General features: G+C 35.0%; 1 protein-coding gene across 1 annotated transcript; it reads right to left on the bottom strand.

Annotated features, from left to right (window-relative positions):
* Nucleotides 1-1,506: 1,506 nt before the first annotated feature.
* LOC134747229 (REPTOR-binding partner) lies at nt 1,507-19,301 on the bottom strand. The gene is made up of 4 exons (XM_063681832.1): nt 19,143-19,301; nt 8,054-8,186; nt 7,065-7,186; nt 1,507-5,572 (listed from the first exon to the last, which is right to left on the bottom strand). Exons 1-4 carry the CDS (start codon nt 19,191-19,193, stop codon nt 5,468-5,470), a joined length of 411 nt encoding a protein of 136 aa, XP_063537902.1. The 5' UTR covers nt 19,194-19,301; the 3' UTR covers nt 1,507-5,467.
* Nucleotides 19,302-19,800: the final 499 nt, after the last annotated feature.

Genomic DNA, 19,800 nt, shown 5'->3' with positions numbered 1-19,800 from the left:
TAAACATTGAAATAGCGATTTTTTATTCCGTATCTTATCGTAGCAATGAAATGGCGAATACTTAATAATTAAATCTTACAAAGCGATTTCTAATTAATATACTAAATATACTGTCGCAACCTTGATATACTAGATATTGTAGCTTAGCTTAACTTAATATACCTGTCACGAGAGGTCTTGTCACGGTCGCCAGATGTAGAAAATTGCATGAAATATAGCCCGGATGAAAAACACGCACTAAACGTTTCGCCATTTATTTCAGAGTGACATTGATGTAAAAATCATAAAACAATATAAATTTAAATATCTGACATTAATCATAAAAGAGTTCGCAACAATACCGGACATTGAATATATCCGATAATCTAAAGACCGAGTTAAGGTTAGCTTAATAGGCTTTTTTACAGCCTTTACTGTGGAAGTTTCTTAATGTTAACATCTTTATATTACACCATTAATATATTTAATTATATATGTCACAAACTAAGAGCTCTAACTTACGATCTTAATCGTATTCCTATATTATATCTACCTACTTTTATAGCACTTACATTATACTTTATTTTGTAATCGCTTACGATATTTGATTTCAGAAACACGGGCCGCCGTTAGTTGAAATTATATTGACATGGCTTACGACAAATAATTAGAATAAATACTTATAACTTATTATCTAACACTGCATAGGGACTTGAGAGAAGCTTAACATACTTAATAAGTAAATAATATATTATATTAATTATATAAATTTACTTATGTACCTATATATGTTATAAGTAAATATTACAATTTTTCAAGGTGTAACAAAAATATGACGAACCGTCTGTAGTCAGTATGTACTGTATTCGAAAAAGTAAGTGAAAATCTTATTCAACATGTTTTTTTTTTTTTGGGCAAGTTCTCCGATTTAATCTATTTTGTATTTATTTTGTTGTTTTTTATTTTAATTGTTGTTAATATTTTCTGGTTTCTCATTTTCGTTTAAGCTCCAAGAGTCTCGAGTAAAACTCATATTTAATAAAAAAATGAAAATTTATCGAAATCGTTAAAAAAACTAAGCATACCCTATAGGTTATATAAATAGGTAATAAATTAAATAAAACAAAATAATGAATACATTAAAAACCAATATAATATACATTAAAAATAGCTTTATACTGTTCCGCTGATTGCAGTTTAAGCTCCAAGAGTCTCGAGTAAAACTCATATTTAGTCAATAAAAATGTAAATTTATCGAAATCGTTAAAAAACCTAAGCATACCCTATAGGTTATATAAATAGGTAATAAATTAAATAAAACAAAATAATGAATACATTAAAAAACCAATATAATATACATTAAAAATAGCTTTATACTGTTCCGCTGATTGCAGTTTAAGCTCCAAGAGTCTCGAGTAAAACTCATATTTAATCAAGAAAAATGTAAATTTATCGAAATCGTTAAAAAAACTAAGCATACCCTTATAGGTTATATAAATAGGTAATAAATTTAATAAAACAAAATAATGAATACATTAAAAACCAATATAATATACATTAAAAATAGCTTTATACTGTTCCGCTGACTGCATCCAATGTGCAAAGCGAACGCAGCCTAAACGGGCCAGTGTAAATGTACCCTTACGTACGTTTAACTATATTTACACTTACGAGTAGCTATGTAATGCCAGAGAGTCTACCGCAAAAATAAAACATCGATATCGATATTTCGTTAAGGAGGTATCTTTATCGCGTGATTATGCAACAGTGATGGAGAAATAAATAACGAAATTTTTATTTTCGATTTTTGCGGTAGACCCTCATTTTCTCAATAGGAAAATACAAGTTCTCGTCATTGAAATAAGCCTTTCTAACAGAACTCGTAATTTAACTATTGAATCAACTGACAATCATGCAGTTATTATAGTACTTAACTCAAATACTCAAATCTTAATTCTATTGAGGTGGATTTTCCATAGGTTGTATGAAGTATTCCTTTTTTTGGCTAAAATATAACATTGTATTGAAGTATATCCTACAATACAATATCATAGTGTTAGGCAAGCCTTCACTAAGGATTGCCTTCCCACAATTTTAGTTTTTGTTGTTTTCTTTGTAAAAATACTTTACAAATATAAAAATCTGATTTGAAAACGACAAAAAAAAACATATTTTTTTTTACTAAAATTGATAATGCGATTGGAAGGCGGATTGCCGACAAACTTATTAAAAATAATATTAACACTTAAAAACATATTTTTTTTAACTCATAAACCAACCATTATTATTTTCATAGACAAGGTATGGTATACGTACCTACGGGTGTCACTTTTGGTGCGATTTTGCTAAATATTTCTTTAGAAAACCTAACCTGAATCGCTAAAGGAAATATAATGTTTATATGTCTATTTTGTAATGTGTAATAACGGATATTTTTTTATGCAAATTAACGACTGTTAATCTGTTTATAGTACACACTTGCGTCTTCTGTTAAAAAAATATTTTAGTCAGGTTTTGGGTTGCAGATTTTAAGAAATATTTAACCGTCTTAAATCTGCTCACAGCTATGTAACAGGTAAATTAGCCCTGTACCATTTGCCGATGAAAAAGATAATAAGTAGTTAAATATTCAAGTTAAATGGTTCGTTCGCATTGATTATAGAATTTATTTTAAAAAAACAGTTTTTAGCATTTATCACGTCAGTCACTGTCAAGTCTCCAATTTTATTTATAATAGTAAGGCAAATTTTAATATTTATAATAGACTTTTGATTCATAAGTCAATTTCAAGTTATGGTTTAACATTATAAATATATGTAACTCCAAATGATTTAACAAAATTTATATGCTGATTTATGTATTTTTAATAGGTACTAATAAATGAAGGAACTGTCATTAATAACTAAAGAAAATCTACTGAAGAACTAAAGAAAAAACTTAATATTCTAAATGACTATTAAGCCACGTGCAGGTAAATTTATTAACTGTCAACTAAAATAAAAACTAATAATTGAACGAAGGAAGTATATCGCAAATTAACTTAATTAAAATGATAGAAACCTTAAATCATAAAAGTAACTATTATAAATGAATATAGGAAACGCAAAAACAGATGCTTTGCCAAATAAACAATTTTTAAAGCATTAAATTAAATATAAATCGAAAATTCTTTTTTTATACACATTTCAGTACTCTTTAGAATTAATTTTTTTATCACGCAAAACATAAGTATATTTTTATTTACCTTTTCCCATAAATTGAAAGTAAAGACAGCAAGTCTTTCTTTCAATTTATGACTTAATCACATAAAGTAAACATAAGTTAATGTATTAATTAGCTTAATTAAATAAGTAAAAATATTCGATGCAAAACTCAAATATTATGTGCATGAACTACTTTATCACTCCGTTGACGAGTATACCACCCTAGATGTTTTTTTGGTAAATAAAATACATATAACATAAACTATGTATTAGATTTATGTAAATATAATATGTTACTAGTGGCAACACTAAACAAAAGATCTGGCCTCAATTAGACAAGCAGTACAATCAAAAGCTTTTCTTATTGGATAAAGGTAAGCATTTGAACACAATCTCACCTGATGGTAAGTGCCGATGTGATCTAGAATAGAGCATGCTTACCTAAGATATGTCTATCCACTCTCGATAAAAATAAAAAATCAAGTTGGATGGTTCTCAAATATCTAAATACCCATAGGTCAGAATAACTATACCTATGGTGCTTTTATGAATTAGTAAAGATACCTTGAGATTAGATATTCTAGTACGTTACACTACACACTTCCTAAAGAAAGACTAGATCCTTTGCCCCAAAATATTGACACATGAGTTAGTTTGAAATGTTCAATCTTATTCTTGTTTTACATGGAAAACTGAGATATTTTAATAGAAACTAGCACAATTTTAGTGCAACGTGCAGCCTATCTCAATTAAATAAGCTTCGAATAACGGTCAAGTCAAATTAATAGAAGTGATATAATAATCAAACGGTAAAACAAATTTTCTTACATTTCATAAATTCAGCTAAGATTGAAAATATCAAACACCAATAATATTATATTTCATTAAAATTTAGGTACTAAAACTTAAATCACATTAAAATAATCCTGACACACAATTTAATTATGTTATTCCAAACAAAGTCGTTAAAAATAATGAAAACCACGTAATTTTCCATCAATTCAAAAGATAAGCTTAATCCTAACATATAACCATAACTAATTGATTAAGGTAGACGTTTAATAAAAAGTAAATGATCCCGGAAACTGGCAAATAACAAAACTTAACGTAAGTAATATTCATAGATTCATAATAATAATAATAAAAACACAAAACTAAAACTTAAATTAACAAACTATTACTGTGACTATTCATAATAAGATAACCCGCTAAAAATATGTGCGTCACATCAATAAAAAAAAGTTAACTTACGCCTAGAGCTTTCAATTTTGCGGAGTTTAAAGGAACTTCGGAGAATACCGGTCTTCTTTTTATTTGACAGCTAAGAATGCTAAGATTATACTTATTTAGGCTTTTTGGAGACTTAAGCTTATAATAGAGGATAGAACTAGCTTAAATTAGTTACTTTTTCGAAATATCAAAACAAACCATCAGTACGATATTCTTTGACTATAAATAAATAAAAGAAGACCTAAAATAAGTTTATTTCTGTGTATTTTCATATTTCCTTTAATATCTTACTATATAAAATAATTATTTTGATTACAGTCCTATCCCCTATTAAATGTGTTTAGACATAGCTGAGTATAATTACTGATAATGAAAATAACTAAACCAATTATGATTAATAAGGCATATTCTGGCTTCAGAAATCATTAATAATACATTATATATTTTATTGTATGTTACTCCGCAAAATCAAAAGTGATGTATATGGAATATATTGTATACTTGATCTGAAAATACACAACTCTTTCAATTCCCTGCTTTTCTGTCCCTTACATGATACGTTTTAAGTTTTTTTTTAAACTGTTCTAAAAATAATAGTGTCATACACTCAGTTTTTTTTTTAAATATAAACGGTAACATTGCAAAATTTTCGTGTAAATAAATTTTAAGTTGATAAAATTATAAGAATCTAAATAAATAGGTATTTTAAGTCTTGATAAGTTAATTGAGGATCCAAATATTTTAAATAATTGGTCAACGTTTTTGTAAACATATCGAATCTACTTCTTAAAATCATACAAATTATGATCCAAATATTTTACATGAAGAGTCAATCTTTAAATTTGAACATACAAAGAGTTTCAATCTTAGTAAACTACAAGGAAACGTAAGTTGGAAATCTTATTAAGGATCCAAACGAAGAGATGAAATCTTGAAAATCTGATGTAAGATCCAATGAAGATTCTTGATGGTCTCCGGGGTTTGGTAAAAAAAGATTTTAGGTAGATTTTACCTCGTTTCCTCCAAGGGGGAGATAGCAGGGAACCTCGGCAGGCCTAGAAGGGTTTCTCCTCCTGTTTGACTACGCCTAGCTCTTGGAGCATCGCCTCCAGACCCTCGGGCATACGGCCCTGGTCTAGCTCTTGGTTCCATTTGTAATACTGAAATGTTAAAATATTTCGGTTACAATCAGTTCCTAATAGGAATGCTGCCTGTATTTAAAATAAATTATTTCATACCATGCACGAAATAAAGTACCAGAAAATTATTAGAAAAACCTAGACAGCATTTATTTTTTGTCACAATTTCTATTAAATAAATCGGGTAGAACCAAAAAAAGGAGGGTGACTATACCATGACGTCACTTGTTCAGTTTTCATAAAAACATCTCATAGTGGCCAATAGTTTTGAGCGCTCGTGAAAATTGTAATTACTGTAATTAAAAACCAAACAACGAAACTGTCTGATTTCGATCAAAACTTATCTAAATAAAATTCGAAATTAATTTTCATGTTGGTCATGGGGTCATGAACATGAATAACAAATTAGCTGTATGAAAATTGTTTAGAACTTTTAATTTATTTAAATAAAAGTAGAAACTTCTTCATTTTACTATAACCGTTATAAAAATTATAATAAGACTTAGTAAAATACCTCCCCTTAATTATAATATTTGTTGTGTTTAGAACCTATCTTGGACTTGCTGGTGTATCTAAAATCCGCAGCCAATCCGTAGTCATATTGGTCAATCCATTTTAGACATAATTGGCAAATTAATTTATTAAAAAACATACACAGCTTATCATATCACTCTAAGCGTCACTTGCACCATCCCACTAACCCGGTTAAACCGTTAACCCAGTGTCAAATTGTACTGGTAACCATGGTAACTCCAGGTTTAACCGGTAACCCCGGGTTAGTGTAGTGGGATGGTGCAAGGGGCGCTAACTGTCTACGTTCCAAGGAGTAAAACACGGTCTTACGAGTCAGATGAGTACCACACAATCTAAAATGACGCTTACGCTTAAATATACTCGTAATTTAAGTGAGCAAAAGCACAGAAAATATATTATAGTACCAGGTACAGAAGATTCACTCCCTAACAAAAAGCGACTACTACGCGCAAGGCGGCGCAAGCGCGTGCAGGCGTCCGTTCCATAGCGGTGTGCGGCAATTACTATGGTAAAACCTCAAAATTGAGGCAGCCGCAGGTACTTGTAGCGACGCGACGAAATCGCGGAGTGAGAGACGCCTGGCAAAAGGGAAGCCATCACGTATGTGAACATTTCATGAGTTCGAAAGACAAAGGCAACAAATTCACTTTTAGACCGCCAGCTACTAAAAGCTACATTCAGGATTTTAGGAGATACGGTGGGTGGTCTTGGAATATCTCTCTCTCTATAATCTTGGAATATGCTGTTACTAGGGTTTACAACCCGGATCCGATATGTATATAATTATCCAGATCTGGATCCGGATCCGCGGATCTTCCCATAAATTTCAGATCCGTCGTGCAAACCCTAGCTGTTACTAAAGCAAATAATTACTTCCACTGACACTTGACAATTCGATTTTTGTAGCGCTTTTGATCGTTGACAGGCAATCTTGTACCTTATAGATGTTTGATTCTTAATCACTCACTATTTATCTTACCTTGTCGAGCTCCTTCCTGAGTGCAAGCACGGAGCGCTCCCTGTCAGCCACCAGCTCCTCCAAGTACTGGTAGCGGAGCTTCTTCCTGGCGCGGCACTCGCGCGCTGACTGCCTACTCCGCTCTGAAAAGGGGCGGTTGAAAATATAGCACTTACTCGATTTTGCGAAGGCTACGTCAAAATCTGCGATTTTCGTATTTGGTCGATCGACTGAATTGATTGTGCTCTGTAGGTAGTTAGCAATGGATCGAATATTGTATGCAAGTAGTGGAACCATCTAAACGGGGTTTAAGGCGTGAACCAGTAACTGTTTTATAAATCTTCTATGGTTTTATTTAACTTATAAGTACTGAACTCTAAAACCTGCGGACAGAAAACGGGTCGGCAGGTTTGAACGACGTTGCAAGTCGCAGCACTCTCGACTCGATGTCAAAGGAATAAATACATAGTATCTCACTCAGTTTATGGACCCGATGTCTTTCACTATTGGTGTGTGCAGTCTCCGGACTCGAGGCAGTCTGTCCCTGATGGTTGCATACTCACCTCAGCTTGGCTTTCATACCCTGCTTGTCGAGTTGCTTCCTGTTAGACCGCCGGAAGCGCTTCCTGCTCTCGCGGCGCTCCGTCTCCGGACCCGACGCGCCGGGCGACCCGTATACGCCGTCTGACTCCTGTCAGAGGGAGATAGATACTCACCCAGCTTAGCTTTCATATCCAGTTTGTTTGCAACCCTGTCTATCCCTGTCGGCCTACATATTACTCACCCAAAAAGTGCTGGAAAAAGACGTTCTAGTTGTACTGTTGTAGAAAGACAAAGTAGCTGCGTAGCATTAGCATCCACTTAGCATCCGAGAATGGGCGAGAATTGGAAAAGACGACCATTTCAACCTTGCTAAAGATTGGAAGAAATGTGCGGAGCTGACTGCCATTAACCTTTACTAGCTGTAGGCTCTAGAACATAGAAAGAGAGAGAGATAGAGAAATACTTACCCAGCTTGGCTTTCATGTCCTGCTTGTCGAGTTGCGCCTTCCTGCCAGGCCGCCGGCCGCGCTTCCCGCTCTCGCGGCGCTCCGTGTCCGGACCCGACGCGCCGAGCGACCCGTATACGCCGTCTATGGACTCCTGTTGGCAATACGTTTACGGTTAGATTTTAAATTATGTCTAGTAAAAAAAAACAATGTCGTAAAAGCGTGTTTAAGGCCCGTGAACACCGTGCGTAGACGTGCATGTGCGCGGTGTAATATACAGATCCTTATGAGAGACGGCACACCGCTTGTGTGTGCACGGCTCCAAGATTTTAGCGCGCGCGCGCACGTTCACGTCTACGCATACGAAGCCTGGCCTTTATGAGTGCTGTACTTTACGACTGTCAGAAGCAGATCAGATCCATTCAAGTAAAGTCAGCAGTCAGCACTGCAACTCTTACCAAGGCATCTTGCTTAATGTTGCTAGTTGCTACAGCAGAAAGTGCTTGAAGTTTAGTAGATATTATTTATTTTCAAAATTATCTAGTTTTCGAAGTTACCCCAATACATTACCGTTAATTTCACACATCTCAATACCAAATCTGAGTTCAGACAAGAATAAGAATTCTGAGGTGAAAAAATACAGTCCACAGTTTATTTTCATTGTCTTCCTAATGGATGTAGATAATAATAATAAAAAAACAAATTATGCCCAGCCAGTTGGTCTTCTCAAAACACAGTGCAGTGCCAATCGAATACTCTCTGGCCCTGAAAGTAATATCCTCAGATAACGCGACAAACAGTTAGGTCGTTGACACTAAAACCTTATTGGGACTTGCACAAGATAAGCGGTGCAACGATTACTGCGCCTTAATGTAAGTGCAGTATGGTTGAAATTGCAATGAGGTAAGGCGATTGCTTTTTAATTTATTGTTCGTTTAGCGCTGATAGCTTATTAGGTAGGGATTGAGTGCAATGTGTTTTTAATCCCTATATTGGAAAGCTCATTTACTTTGCCTTTGAGGCTTTTCCCGTTTAGGAAAATTGCTTTATTTAATTATACATATTTTTATATTATTTTCGATTCCGTTTTTATTTTTAGGATTCCGTACCATACCAAACCATATACTAAAGTCCCTTAGAGCTCTGTAAAAAATCAAACTTCTAAGTTAACGTAAAAAAAGATACGGCCGGTTATGCAGAAAAAAACGTATATTTCGACACTCAAGATAATCAAAATTTATAAGGTACTTACCGTTGACCTAGAACTAATGAAATTTGGCAAGTAATATCGTCATACACTACAAGTACAGGAAAAAATCTCAAAACTCAAAATTTGTAAAAAAAAAATACTTGTCCGTTTACAGATCAGAGCCACTAATTCTTAATTTATACATCTCTACAATCAATAAAAGGGAGCTTATGCAGCAGGATATAAATAGGGTGTTCAGGGTCGCACTCTCCTCCGCCCGGGTGACGTCATAAAGTTATGACCTCTGCCATTTTGCGTGTTGCATCAAATACTGCAGCTATCGGTTAGTTTAGTACACTATTTTAAGGCTGGGGATTTTAGACCGATACAGTGCGAAAAACACGTAATAGATAATAGGTATTAGTACGTGACAAATTTTGAACTTATAAACCTCTCAAGCCGCTTGAATCCAAGAGAATCCTAAAACAAAACAGATGGTACTGATGGTGGCGCTACACTGGCTACTAATAAATAATTAAAGTTGAGTAAGAAAGAAATTATGAATGGAATTCATTCATAATTTCTCCATGCAATTTCGAACCTCACTGTACCTAGGTGTTGGTAGGTAGGTGTTGGAACAATATTCCTCCACCTATTCGTGTTATGAAAACCATGCGTAGTTTCAAATTTCATTTCAAAAAATTCCTTTTAGAGAAGCAAAGTTTGGGAATTCCTCACGGTTACCTGGTTGCTGATTACCGAATTTAGTCCTAGTAATCCTGCTTAAAAATAAAGATTTTCTCTACATCACATTTGAAACTACATACATGCTAACCACACTGACACTTCTATGTCACAACTATGTACAAGTATTATATGTCTCTATAGTTTAAACTGTGTCACTAGTTATTTATTAATAATTAATTAGGTAAGTACTAACTTTCGAATATTTCCTTATTTTCCACTATTTTTTGTTGACGTGATCTGGTCCTGGCAGAAAATCAGTGCTTTTCCTAATGGGTGAAGCGTAATACTGAGCCAGAACCTTTTTGTTTTGCTGCGACGCACACAGGATTTTTATTTGTATAAAACAGTATTTATATGTATTTTTCCTTTTTCTCTATTATGTAAAAATCTGTGTGACTCTTATTTGTTGTTGTAATTTCTATTTTTTTCTGGATTGTTCTGTGTACCTATGTCATTTTTGTATTTGTATATTTTGTGTGTATTGTGGCAAACAAATAAACAGTTTATCTATATATCTACCTAAGCAATTGGAATATCCTAAACCAAAAGGGAACCAATTGCCGCTTTTATACCTCCATTATTGTGACGTGACGATAAAATCGTGTCATTACCGTGGGCGATACGATAAAGTAGGTATAAAAGCGGCCATTGGTTTTGCATTTACCTCAAATGCGTTTTGCCGTTTCCATAATTCAGTTAGGTACTAGGTTTCCGTACCTCAAAAGGAAAAAACGGAACCCTTATAGGATCACTTTGTTGTCCGTCCGTCCGTCTGTCTAGACCCTTTATCTCGAGAACGCGTAGAGGTATGGAGTTGAAATTAAAACCATATACTTAGGTCTACAGTACCTTGAAGCTGTGAAAAAATCAAACTTCAAATTTAATGTAAAAAAAATGTAGGTTTGTTTATGCTACAAAAAACGTATATTTCGTCACACTCACAGGAATCACAATGTATAGAGTACTTCCCGATGGCCTAGAACTATTAATTTGGCAAGTAATATCGTCTTAGACTACAAGTAGGTACAGGGAAAAATCTCAAAACTATAATTTTGTAAAAAAATTAAAAATACCTATCAAAAAAATAAGGTAAAGTAACCCTCGGTAGGCGAGGGCGAGTCCGACTCGCACTTGTCCGGTTTTTTTTATTTGGTGGCCCTTTTACGATTTTGGGTTTGCACATTTTAGATGAATACCTTACATTCAGTAGCTGATAAGTACCGATTCCTAGTATAGGGTTCGATGTTGCGCAGTTGGTAGCTACTAGTGCCCTACCTATCTACTAGTAAGTAATACCTAAGTTTCTTTTGAACGAAAAACGTTGCGTTTGTAATGGCAAAACACCAACGAAATTTCGCTTCGCAGTTACAGCTACATACTATTGCATAAAGCTATCCATGGTTTACATATATATAAGTGAGAATGTTGTAAATGCATACGACGCAGTTATATTAATAAACCATACAAATCGATGAAATGCACCGGGATTCTGTAAACTGCGCATGCCTTAAACGCCCTGCAATATGCAATTGCCATGACCTATCATACTAGATAATCTAGATATAATATCCTAACACCTAATTACCATTCAAATACATTTAGTCACATTGTAGTCATTGTAGCAAATACGCAGTTAATTGTTTGTATCGCGGTTAGCAACACAACACCGGCACGCGCGAACTGCGTCGTACGTTGCTCATTTGCGACGTAGTAAATCTAACCTTAAAACAAAACTGTTTCCTAAACTAAAAACTAGTTTAAACTTGTATTTAAACACGCAATATTATATAATCTTTTATTTGACACAGGTTTTTATTCAAGAAACTTGTTATAATCAGATTAAAACTTACGTTTTTGCCAGTGGATCGCCGCGCCGTGTCCGCTCCTCCTACCGTTCGAACACACACTGACTGCGCCGCTAGGTCTGCGCAGAACGAGCTGCGTTCTTTATTTATAAAAGAAAACTTTTCGACGGATAACCGGCCAGAAACTGCAACGCAATAGATTACCTTTTTCGAGTGACCTTAACGCTCTAAGGAATACTGGCTGAATGACTGCGTTTTCCTTAGTGCGTTTACGGCGTTTACTTTATGAATGCATAGCCGTGAAAAATTTACTGCGTTTTACTTAACTGCGCATATAATGTCCTAGGTCACTAAAAGATTTAGTAAATTAAATTGAGACGCAAATATCTAAATACTATATATCAATAGGTGGATATGCCATTGGAAAGGGCTAAATATAGCCATAGCGTGGTAATAATAATAGGTACTAACCGCTAACCCTAACTCGCATGCAGATATGACCTTCATACATTCCCGACTTCGCTGTGAAAATAATTTAGGGAACGAATTCATGTTGAGCTCAGTTTGTAATTGAAAAATTTAAATACCTACGAATATTAAAACCAAAACATTCATAAAAGGAAGGACGAAACGTAAAATGGTAGAGAATGGTAGAGGTGCATTACATTACTTATCCGCCAAAAATATTGAAAGGAACGACTGTAAATTAAAAATTACTGTGCAGTTGTCATGTCGTCAACCAAAAGGGTACTTATTCTTATTATGTCATTTGTTACGTTCTATATACTATACACTTACTGCTTTAGAGGTTCAGTAGAAATCAGATTTGTAGTTAGACAGAGTCCGTCATACGCAGCGTACTACGTAGGCGAACAACACGCGAACGCGAAGCGAAGCAATGCGGCGCGGGGTGAATCAATCCTTCCTTTGATACCTATTCAAGTTTAGTGTCCCACGTGGGCGATCTCGTTGCGAACGCGAACGCCGCCGTAGGCTCGCCGCGCCGCGCCGCGAGTTGTTCGCTTACGTAAGACGCTGCGTAACTAAGCTAAATAACTGTGCACCGACGTAGACGTGACAAAGTATGGAAATTTCACTACAAACTATATATTCTTATAGGATTTTTTTGGTAGCACTTCCACACTTACACCACCACACACTCACTGTAAAGTCTGTGCCGACTTGCAGAGTTGGCTTGGTTTGACTCTACCTTTTGTATGAAAAGGTAACCCACATTACAACCACGTTTACTATTGCGCAGTTAATAAATTGTTTCCATATCGAATCGCCATCCCTGTCTTTTCTTGTGTGTGACTGTACACAGTCAGCAGCAGAAGTTGCCAAGCGGGCGAGATGTTCAAAATTACCTTGACACGCTCTTATTCTATTAACAATAAAGTCGCGTCAAGATCATTTTGAACACCTCGCTCGCTTAGCAACTTCTGCTGCTGACTCGTCGACCGTCGACTGAATGAACGTAGACACGTAGAGTAGGATAGGGACCATACCCCGGAATTATGGGCGCGTAAATGAGTTTGTGTATTTGTAACTTTGTTTATTGTAAAATAGACAAAATAGTTACCCAACTATGAATTAAAAACAGGTAGTTAGCTCCATGTACAGGTACTATAAGTTTTTGGCATAAATTTATTTCATATTCATATCTTTATTGCTATCATGTTCATCATAATACAGGTATTACAATAAATACATTTGTAGGTACATGACACCCTGGTAGGGCACTGCAACATTCTTAAATCTAGGTGTATCTTTACATTTCTAGTACTATATGTACTTAATTAAAATAATATCATTAATATATAAATTTAATAAAAATCGAATTATTAAATATTAAATAATTTAATAATTTAATTTTTGGTACAAGCTTTTATCGCTGACTGTACTTTTCTTTCCACAGCCAACTAATACTAATCAAGACAAACAATTAGGTTTCGTTGTTTTATCACAGTTCCTATTGCCACGTCCTGTCTCCATCATCAGATCAGCTCGATGGTACCATAATATTGCATTGTCACCCGACTTAAACACGGCGTTACTTGAGCTACTGAAAACCTGAGACACCCCAATAGATTTTTTTTATTTTGATCTCATCTTGAGTATTTATTCTTTAATCCGATACATATTTAAAAAAAATATTCGTTGTTTACTGTTCTTAACAATTGTATTCGACTGGTAATTCTACACAAGATACTTCGTCGTTTGAGTGACGTCAAACAATTGCTAGTTACCATCGTAAACACTGTTAACTGACCATTTGCATACCTTACTGCAACGAGATAATGTTTACCAATGGCCAGTTAAGGGTGTTGCTCATTGACAAATAACGTGTCAAATGCTAGTTATTGATATTGTCGCATTACAAACTTGTAGACTTGGCATGTAAAAATAATAAAAAAATATAAAAAAATTATCCCCATTAAAATATAGCGCAATCGATTCTCCTATCGATTCTGAACAAACTGTTTTTAGGTTTTCAGTGGGTCATGAAACACCGTGTATATGTATGCGAATTCGGATAGATATACCGATTTCTAATAAAAGTTTACGCATGTCCACTGAAGGTACACTACATTTCACGTGAAATAATGCAATATTTCATAGGTCCACCCGCCAACCTTTTCAGTCTAGCTCGTTTTAGGGACAATATGTCGCAGGCATTTTGTAAGAATCCGCCGTTTACAAACGGCGCCGTTATTTTATAAACGCGAAGGGGTTTGCAAATTGTCGAAGGCAATTTCGTTAGGGTGACCATGACTTAAAAAAAACTTAAACATCATAACTTAACTAGACGGAGCCCCGCCAAGCGGGGCTCCTATTTCTGGGCGGTTTGCGGCGTGGCGGACCCACGGCGTTCGCGTTCGTAACGAGATCGCCCATGCACGTAGGACACTTCTATAGGTATCAAAGGATTGAATCACCCCGCGCCGCATCGCTTCGCTTGGCGTTCGCGTGGTGTTCGCCTACGGACTACGCTGCGTAAGTAGTATCGATAGCAGTTATTTATTTATATACTAGTTAAAAATATAATCAAGTGCTTACAAATCTAGTATACCTAAAGACATATTATTTATTTATAAATGCAAACATTCAAGTCTTTATCTTTATCAAACGTACGTGTTTGGCTGGGTGGGCACGATAAACACCCGTGAAGTTTCATATATAATCATACTTATTGGCACGAAAAAGTATAAATTTTGAGCACAGTGCCTACCGCGAAAATAGAAATTTCGTTATAATGCCTCTCTATGGTAAGTACCTCTACCTTAGGTATGTAACATAGAAATAGCAAAGTATTACAGACATACGACACGTAACAACATAGAAACCGTCGGCGTTTGACTAGCTTTTAGCTAGGACAAATTATGGTAGTAGGTAGGGTGATAGTGTATTCGAAAATCTTTATAGTTTACTAGCTGTTGCCCACGACTTCGCATAGATTTATTTCCCGATACACCCTTTCAACCCGTTTTTAACCCTATTAGGCGATTCATTCTCAAAAGCACTGAAATTATTTTTCTTACTTTATAATATTGTCTTGTCTTCCTACGAATTTCAAGTCCCTACTCAAATCGTTCCTGTTACTAGCTTTAAATTTTTATTTAAACGCTGAATTTACTTTTCGTGTGTTGTAATATAAATTAGTGTCTTCCTACGAAGTTTGAAGTCCACATGTTACATTTTTACATACTTAACACAATAAAAACCAGATTCATGCAGCCAGTCCATAGCTGACCATAATGACTTCTTTCAAAACGCCTCAGTTAAATGATACCTCTTTAACAGGCAATGGTACAGTCGCCATCAGATATATCGGAGCGGCCCAAGTGTTCAAAAATATCTGAACACGCACCTAGCGCCATGACATTAGAGGCGTGTTCAGATATTTGTGACCACCTCGGCCGCTCCGATGGTGACTGTACGTAAATACTGTGCCTATGAAATATAGATGGCTATGCAACGTGGCTATGATCTGAAAGCTAGCCTGAAGTTGACTGAAAGATTTCAGAGCTGCGGTTATGAAAAGTCTGAAAGTCATTCAAAGTGGACTACGATTTTTTTTCGTATTCTTTAGGCAATGCATCAATATTAGATTTGCTTAAAATAGAGTTAGACCAAGAAAAGTGCAACGGGTTTGTTAGCATACGCAGTGCAAGTGTTATTTTTAACGTCAAATTTCTATGAAATTATGACGTATAAATGACACTTGCACTGCGTGTGCTATCAAAATCGTTGCAGACACTTGGTCTAACTCTAGCAGTTTTAATTAAACAGAGTAAGCACAGTGAGTATAATTATTATTACCTACCGCACCCGTCCGTTCCGTTCTTCCCCCAAAATGAACTTCAATAATTAATAGATTACGTCATGTCTACGATAAGTCATACAAGTTGTGCATATATAATAAACAAGGTAATAGGTAGGCAGACACTTGCAAAAATATTTTAGTAATTAGAGAAATAGAGAAGTTTTACTCTTTTATTCATGTAAAATACCTATTAAAAAGATCTGGACTACAGACCGGCTAGCATAAGTTGCGTTCTCGCGCGCGAGCAGCCTAATCTAATAGTCATAGTAGTTGCCGCGCACTGCTACGGAACGGACGCCTGCTTGCGCTTGCGCTACCTTGCGGTCATATCTGTCGTAATAGACGCGTTTTGTTAGAGAGTGGTCCTTCTGTACTTAGTAGGTACTATTATTTGTTCTGTGGCGCGGTGAGTTGTAGTCGCGCTAGATGTATGCAGCCGCGCCCGCGAACAAAACTCATGCTAGCAGGTCAGATCTACAGAACCTAAGTAAGTAGCTATCTACGTTATTCCCACATATCGCGGTATAAATAAAAGTAGCCGTGCCCTTATTAAAATAAAAAAAATATCGGACCTTAGGCTTTGTTACTGTAGCCGTTAATAGTTCAGCGTCATTTACAAAGAATATCCTAGACTTGCTTGAAAAATCAATACCCGCCATCCCAATGCCTGGATCTATCGACATAGGTATTCTAGAATTAAAATATGAATAATACACACGAAAAACACAATTTTAATAAATTTTCTAGAGAGTTACTCACCGTTGGGACAGATCCAGCCTTCCTCGGCACCAGGGAAGCCCGTTTTGACCTTTTAAGAACGAGAGCCGCCTTGCTGCGCATTTTCAGGGCTTCAAGACATTCAAGTGCATTTTTTTTTTCAAAACCACATCCAGGCTTTGGCGACAGCGCCATCTACCAAACCACCTCAAAACTACTCAAGTTAACTACGCGCGACAATAGTTTACGCGAAGCGCGCTAGATGGCGTCATAATCAAAATAAATTCTAGTATTATTTAAATTCAGTAATGTCAAATAGCGTATATAATATTGGTCGAATGGTTATCTGGAAACTGATATGAGCTATTAATTTGCACTTTAGTACTTCCAAAGTCTATGTTTCGTGAAGTTGATTGTCATGCATTGTTATATTTATGACCAATCTGTAACACAGGTTTTTACCTAGCTCAGAAGTCAGGGACTTCAAAACCTATTTTGTACTTGCTTCTGTCAATAAAAATATTTTTATTAAAAAAAAAAAACTAACGTGTACTGTATCTATAAATAACTACAATACATTGTGTTTATGTGTTTGAAAGCTTAATGTAACACAAATTATTGTACCCTGCTGTAATAAAGTTATGGTAAACACTGTTAACCAAAAAATATTACAAATATAGTTAAAGGCAAATAAAGACTACTTTTACTTTACTTCATTGACGCAGGGATCTGATTTGAGTGTGCAGAGTTAACTAGGGTATTTCTCTATGCCAGCAGTATGAACAATTAGTGAAAAACATGATAGATATATATTTACTATTCACACGGGCCTAACATGTGCTTGTACACAAACTAAAAAATAGTTAACTGCTAGTTGCTTCACTGTTGCTCGGTCAGCACTGGTCAGATAGGTGCCCAACAAAACCTGTAGGAACAGTTACAATCAGATATATTGGAGTGACCAATCTACTGACAAATCTGAACACTACCTCTATTTTTATGGCGTTAGTGTGTGTCGAGATATTTTTAGCACCTCGGTCGCTCCAATGTATCTGATGGTGACTGTACATGTTTCACAAAATGTATACACGGTGGCAAAAAAATAAGTGCCAGTGGACCAGCCAAAATTTTTTTTGCGGTTTAAATGTGTATCCAATTCTATTAGTTTAATATTTCATTTAATAGCTACAAGAGCTATAAATGCAAGTTATAAAGGGTACTTTTCTCCAATTATTTGTGAAGTAGTTTTGATTTGATATATATATGTATAATTTTTTTTTTATTATAATATGTCTAAAATACTGTCTTTAGTTACTGCAATAGTTATTCATGGAAAAAAACTATTTAAACGGATAACATCGTTCATTCAAATAGTCTAAATTAGTAGATTTAGAAAAATACATTTTTAATTTAGGTTCTCAAAACATATGAAATAAAACTATGAAAACGGATTATATCGCGTATATTGAATTTATAATACATCCCGACGTTTCGAACTCTTTACAGCGTTCGTGGTCAACGGGTGACTGAGGAAAAATTACATTAATTTTTCCTCAGTCACCCGTTGACCACGTTGATATAATCCGTTTTCATAGTTTTATTTCATGAGTAACTATCGCGGTAACCGAAGACAATATTCTCAAAACATAATTTGAGTTACATACACAGGGCACAGTTGGCCTAAAGCAAAGGGGGTGCAAAAAAAAGACTTAGAATTTTTTTAGTAGGTACAATAACATGTCTGATCATCGCGGTCAACCTAACACACTCCTCCTCGCTTCGCTCGTCGTCGCACCTATCTTGTCTCTGTTACTTAAATTTACTGTTCCAACTTGCGGGTCAAATATCTCGGCCATTTTTGATTTTAGAGAAAAGTTTTACCTACAAAACATGCTTATTTTAGCATATTCTCTAAAAAATAGGTGTCATAATAACATCACTGATGAAAATTTTTCTAAGTGTCTGCACCCCCTTTGCTTTAGTCCAACCCAGGGGACTCCTTGGTTTTAAGAGGTTTGCTAATCTAATCTAATTTGAAAATATTTAGCACCCAATTTAGCAAGTTTTGATAAAAAAATTATAAGTATGAAACCTTCAAAATCGGCCATGAAAGACCTTCATTTTGTTGTGCAATAATACCTTGCAACAAGTTCATCTAAGCCCAGTCAACAAAAACAAAAATAAACCAGGAAGTCTAATCATAACCTATTCGAATTAAACATTTGATTCCGAGCAAAACCGAGATAAATTAACACATGACTCCGATAAGCCGTCCCAGATAATGCAGATTGGTCTAATTCTAACAACAAAGGACAAAACACTCACGTTTTGAGATTCCTCTTCTAACACTGCCATGGTTTCAAAATCGATGTTCATTTTGTACTCTCACAGGTATTGCTTAGTTTTCGAAAAAAGTGATTGATTGATGCAAAATCCTCAATATTAATGAGAATATTTTCAAAATGTTTTACCGAAGTAATGTTTACAAATTACAAACTAGCAAGGTCATTTGACATATTTTGGTAAATAGACGTTTTACGTCACTATGACATCACAAATGTATTGATTTTCTTGTTTACTTCCAGTGAGTCAATTTGATTAGAATTATAATAACTATATAGGAAATTTAAATGATTATATAGGAAAGTGGACGGTTAAAATAATAATTTAATTTCACTGCATATATCGCTAGACTTGTGGATAAAGTCTAAAGTCCTTAAATTAAATACAAGAAACCTGTTCAAACAACACTAAACTTTATTGCTAATAAAATAAAATTGAACTTCATTGCTCATGCAGTAGTAAATAAGAGAAAAGAAGTAAATTAGTATCGAACAGACAGAGACAGTATATGCTTAGGAAAAAATAGTGTATGGTCTATGCTATATAACAAGGTTTTGCACGACCGTACAGGTACCGCACGACTGGACGACCCACTCAGTTTTTAAAAATTAATAATAATATGATGGGAAAATCATGGGAA

Source organism: Cydia strobilella, chromosome 14 (genome assembly GCF_947568885.1).
Source record: "Cydia strobilella chromosome 14, ilCydStro3.1, whole genome shotgun sequence".
Classification (NCBI taxonomy): Eukaryota; Metazoa; Arthropoda; class Insecta; order Lepidoptera; family Tortricidae; genus Cydia; species Cydia strobilella.
The sequence above is the reverse complement of the archived record's forward strand: the minus strand, read 5'-3'. Positions and strand labels throughout refer to the sequence as shown.

What these genes read in the sequence shown, in the direction of transcription:
- LOC134747229 (XM_063681832.1), bottom strand. Translation starts at nt 19,193, where the DNA reads ATGAACATCGATTTTGAAACCATGGCAGTGTTAGAAGAGGAATCTCAA. An exon ending in TAGAAGAGGAATCTCAAAAC is followed by an intron (nt 8,187 to 19,142) that starts GTGAGTGTTTTG and finishes TATTGCCAACAG; the next exon opens with GAGTCCATAGACGGCGTATA. An exon ending in TCAGGAAGGAGCTCGACAAG is followed by an intron (nt 5,573 to 7,064) that starts GTAAGATAAATA and finishes TTAACATTTCAG; the next exon opens with TATTACAAATGGAACCAAGA.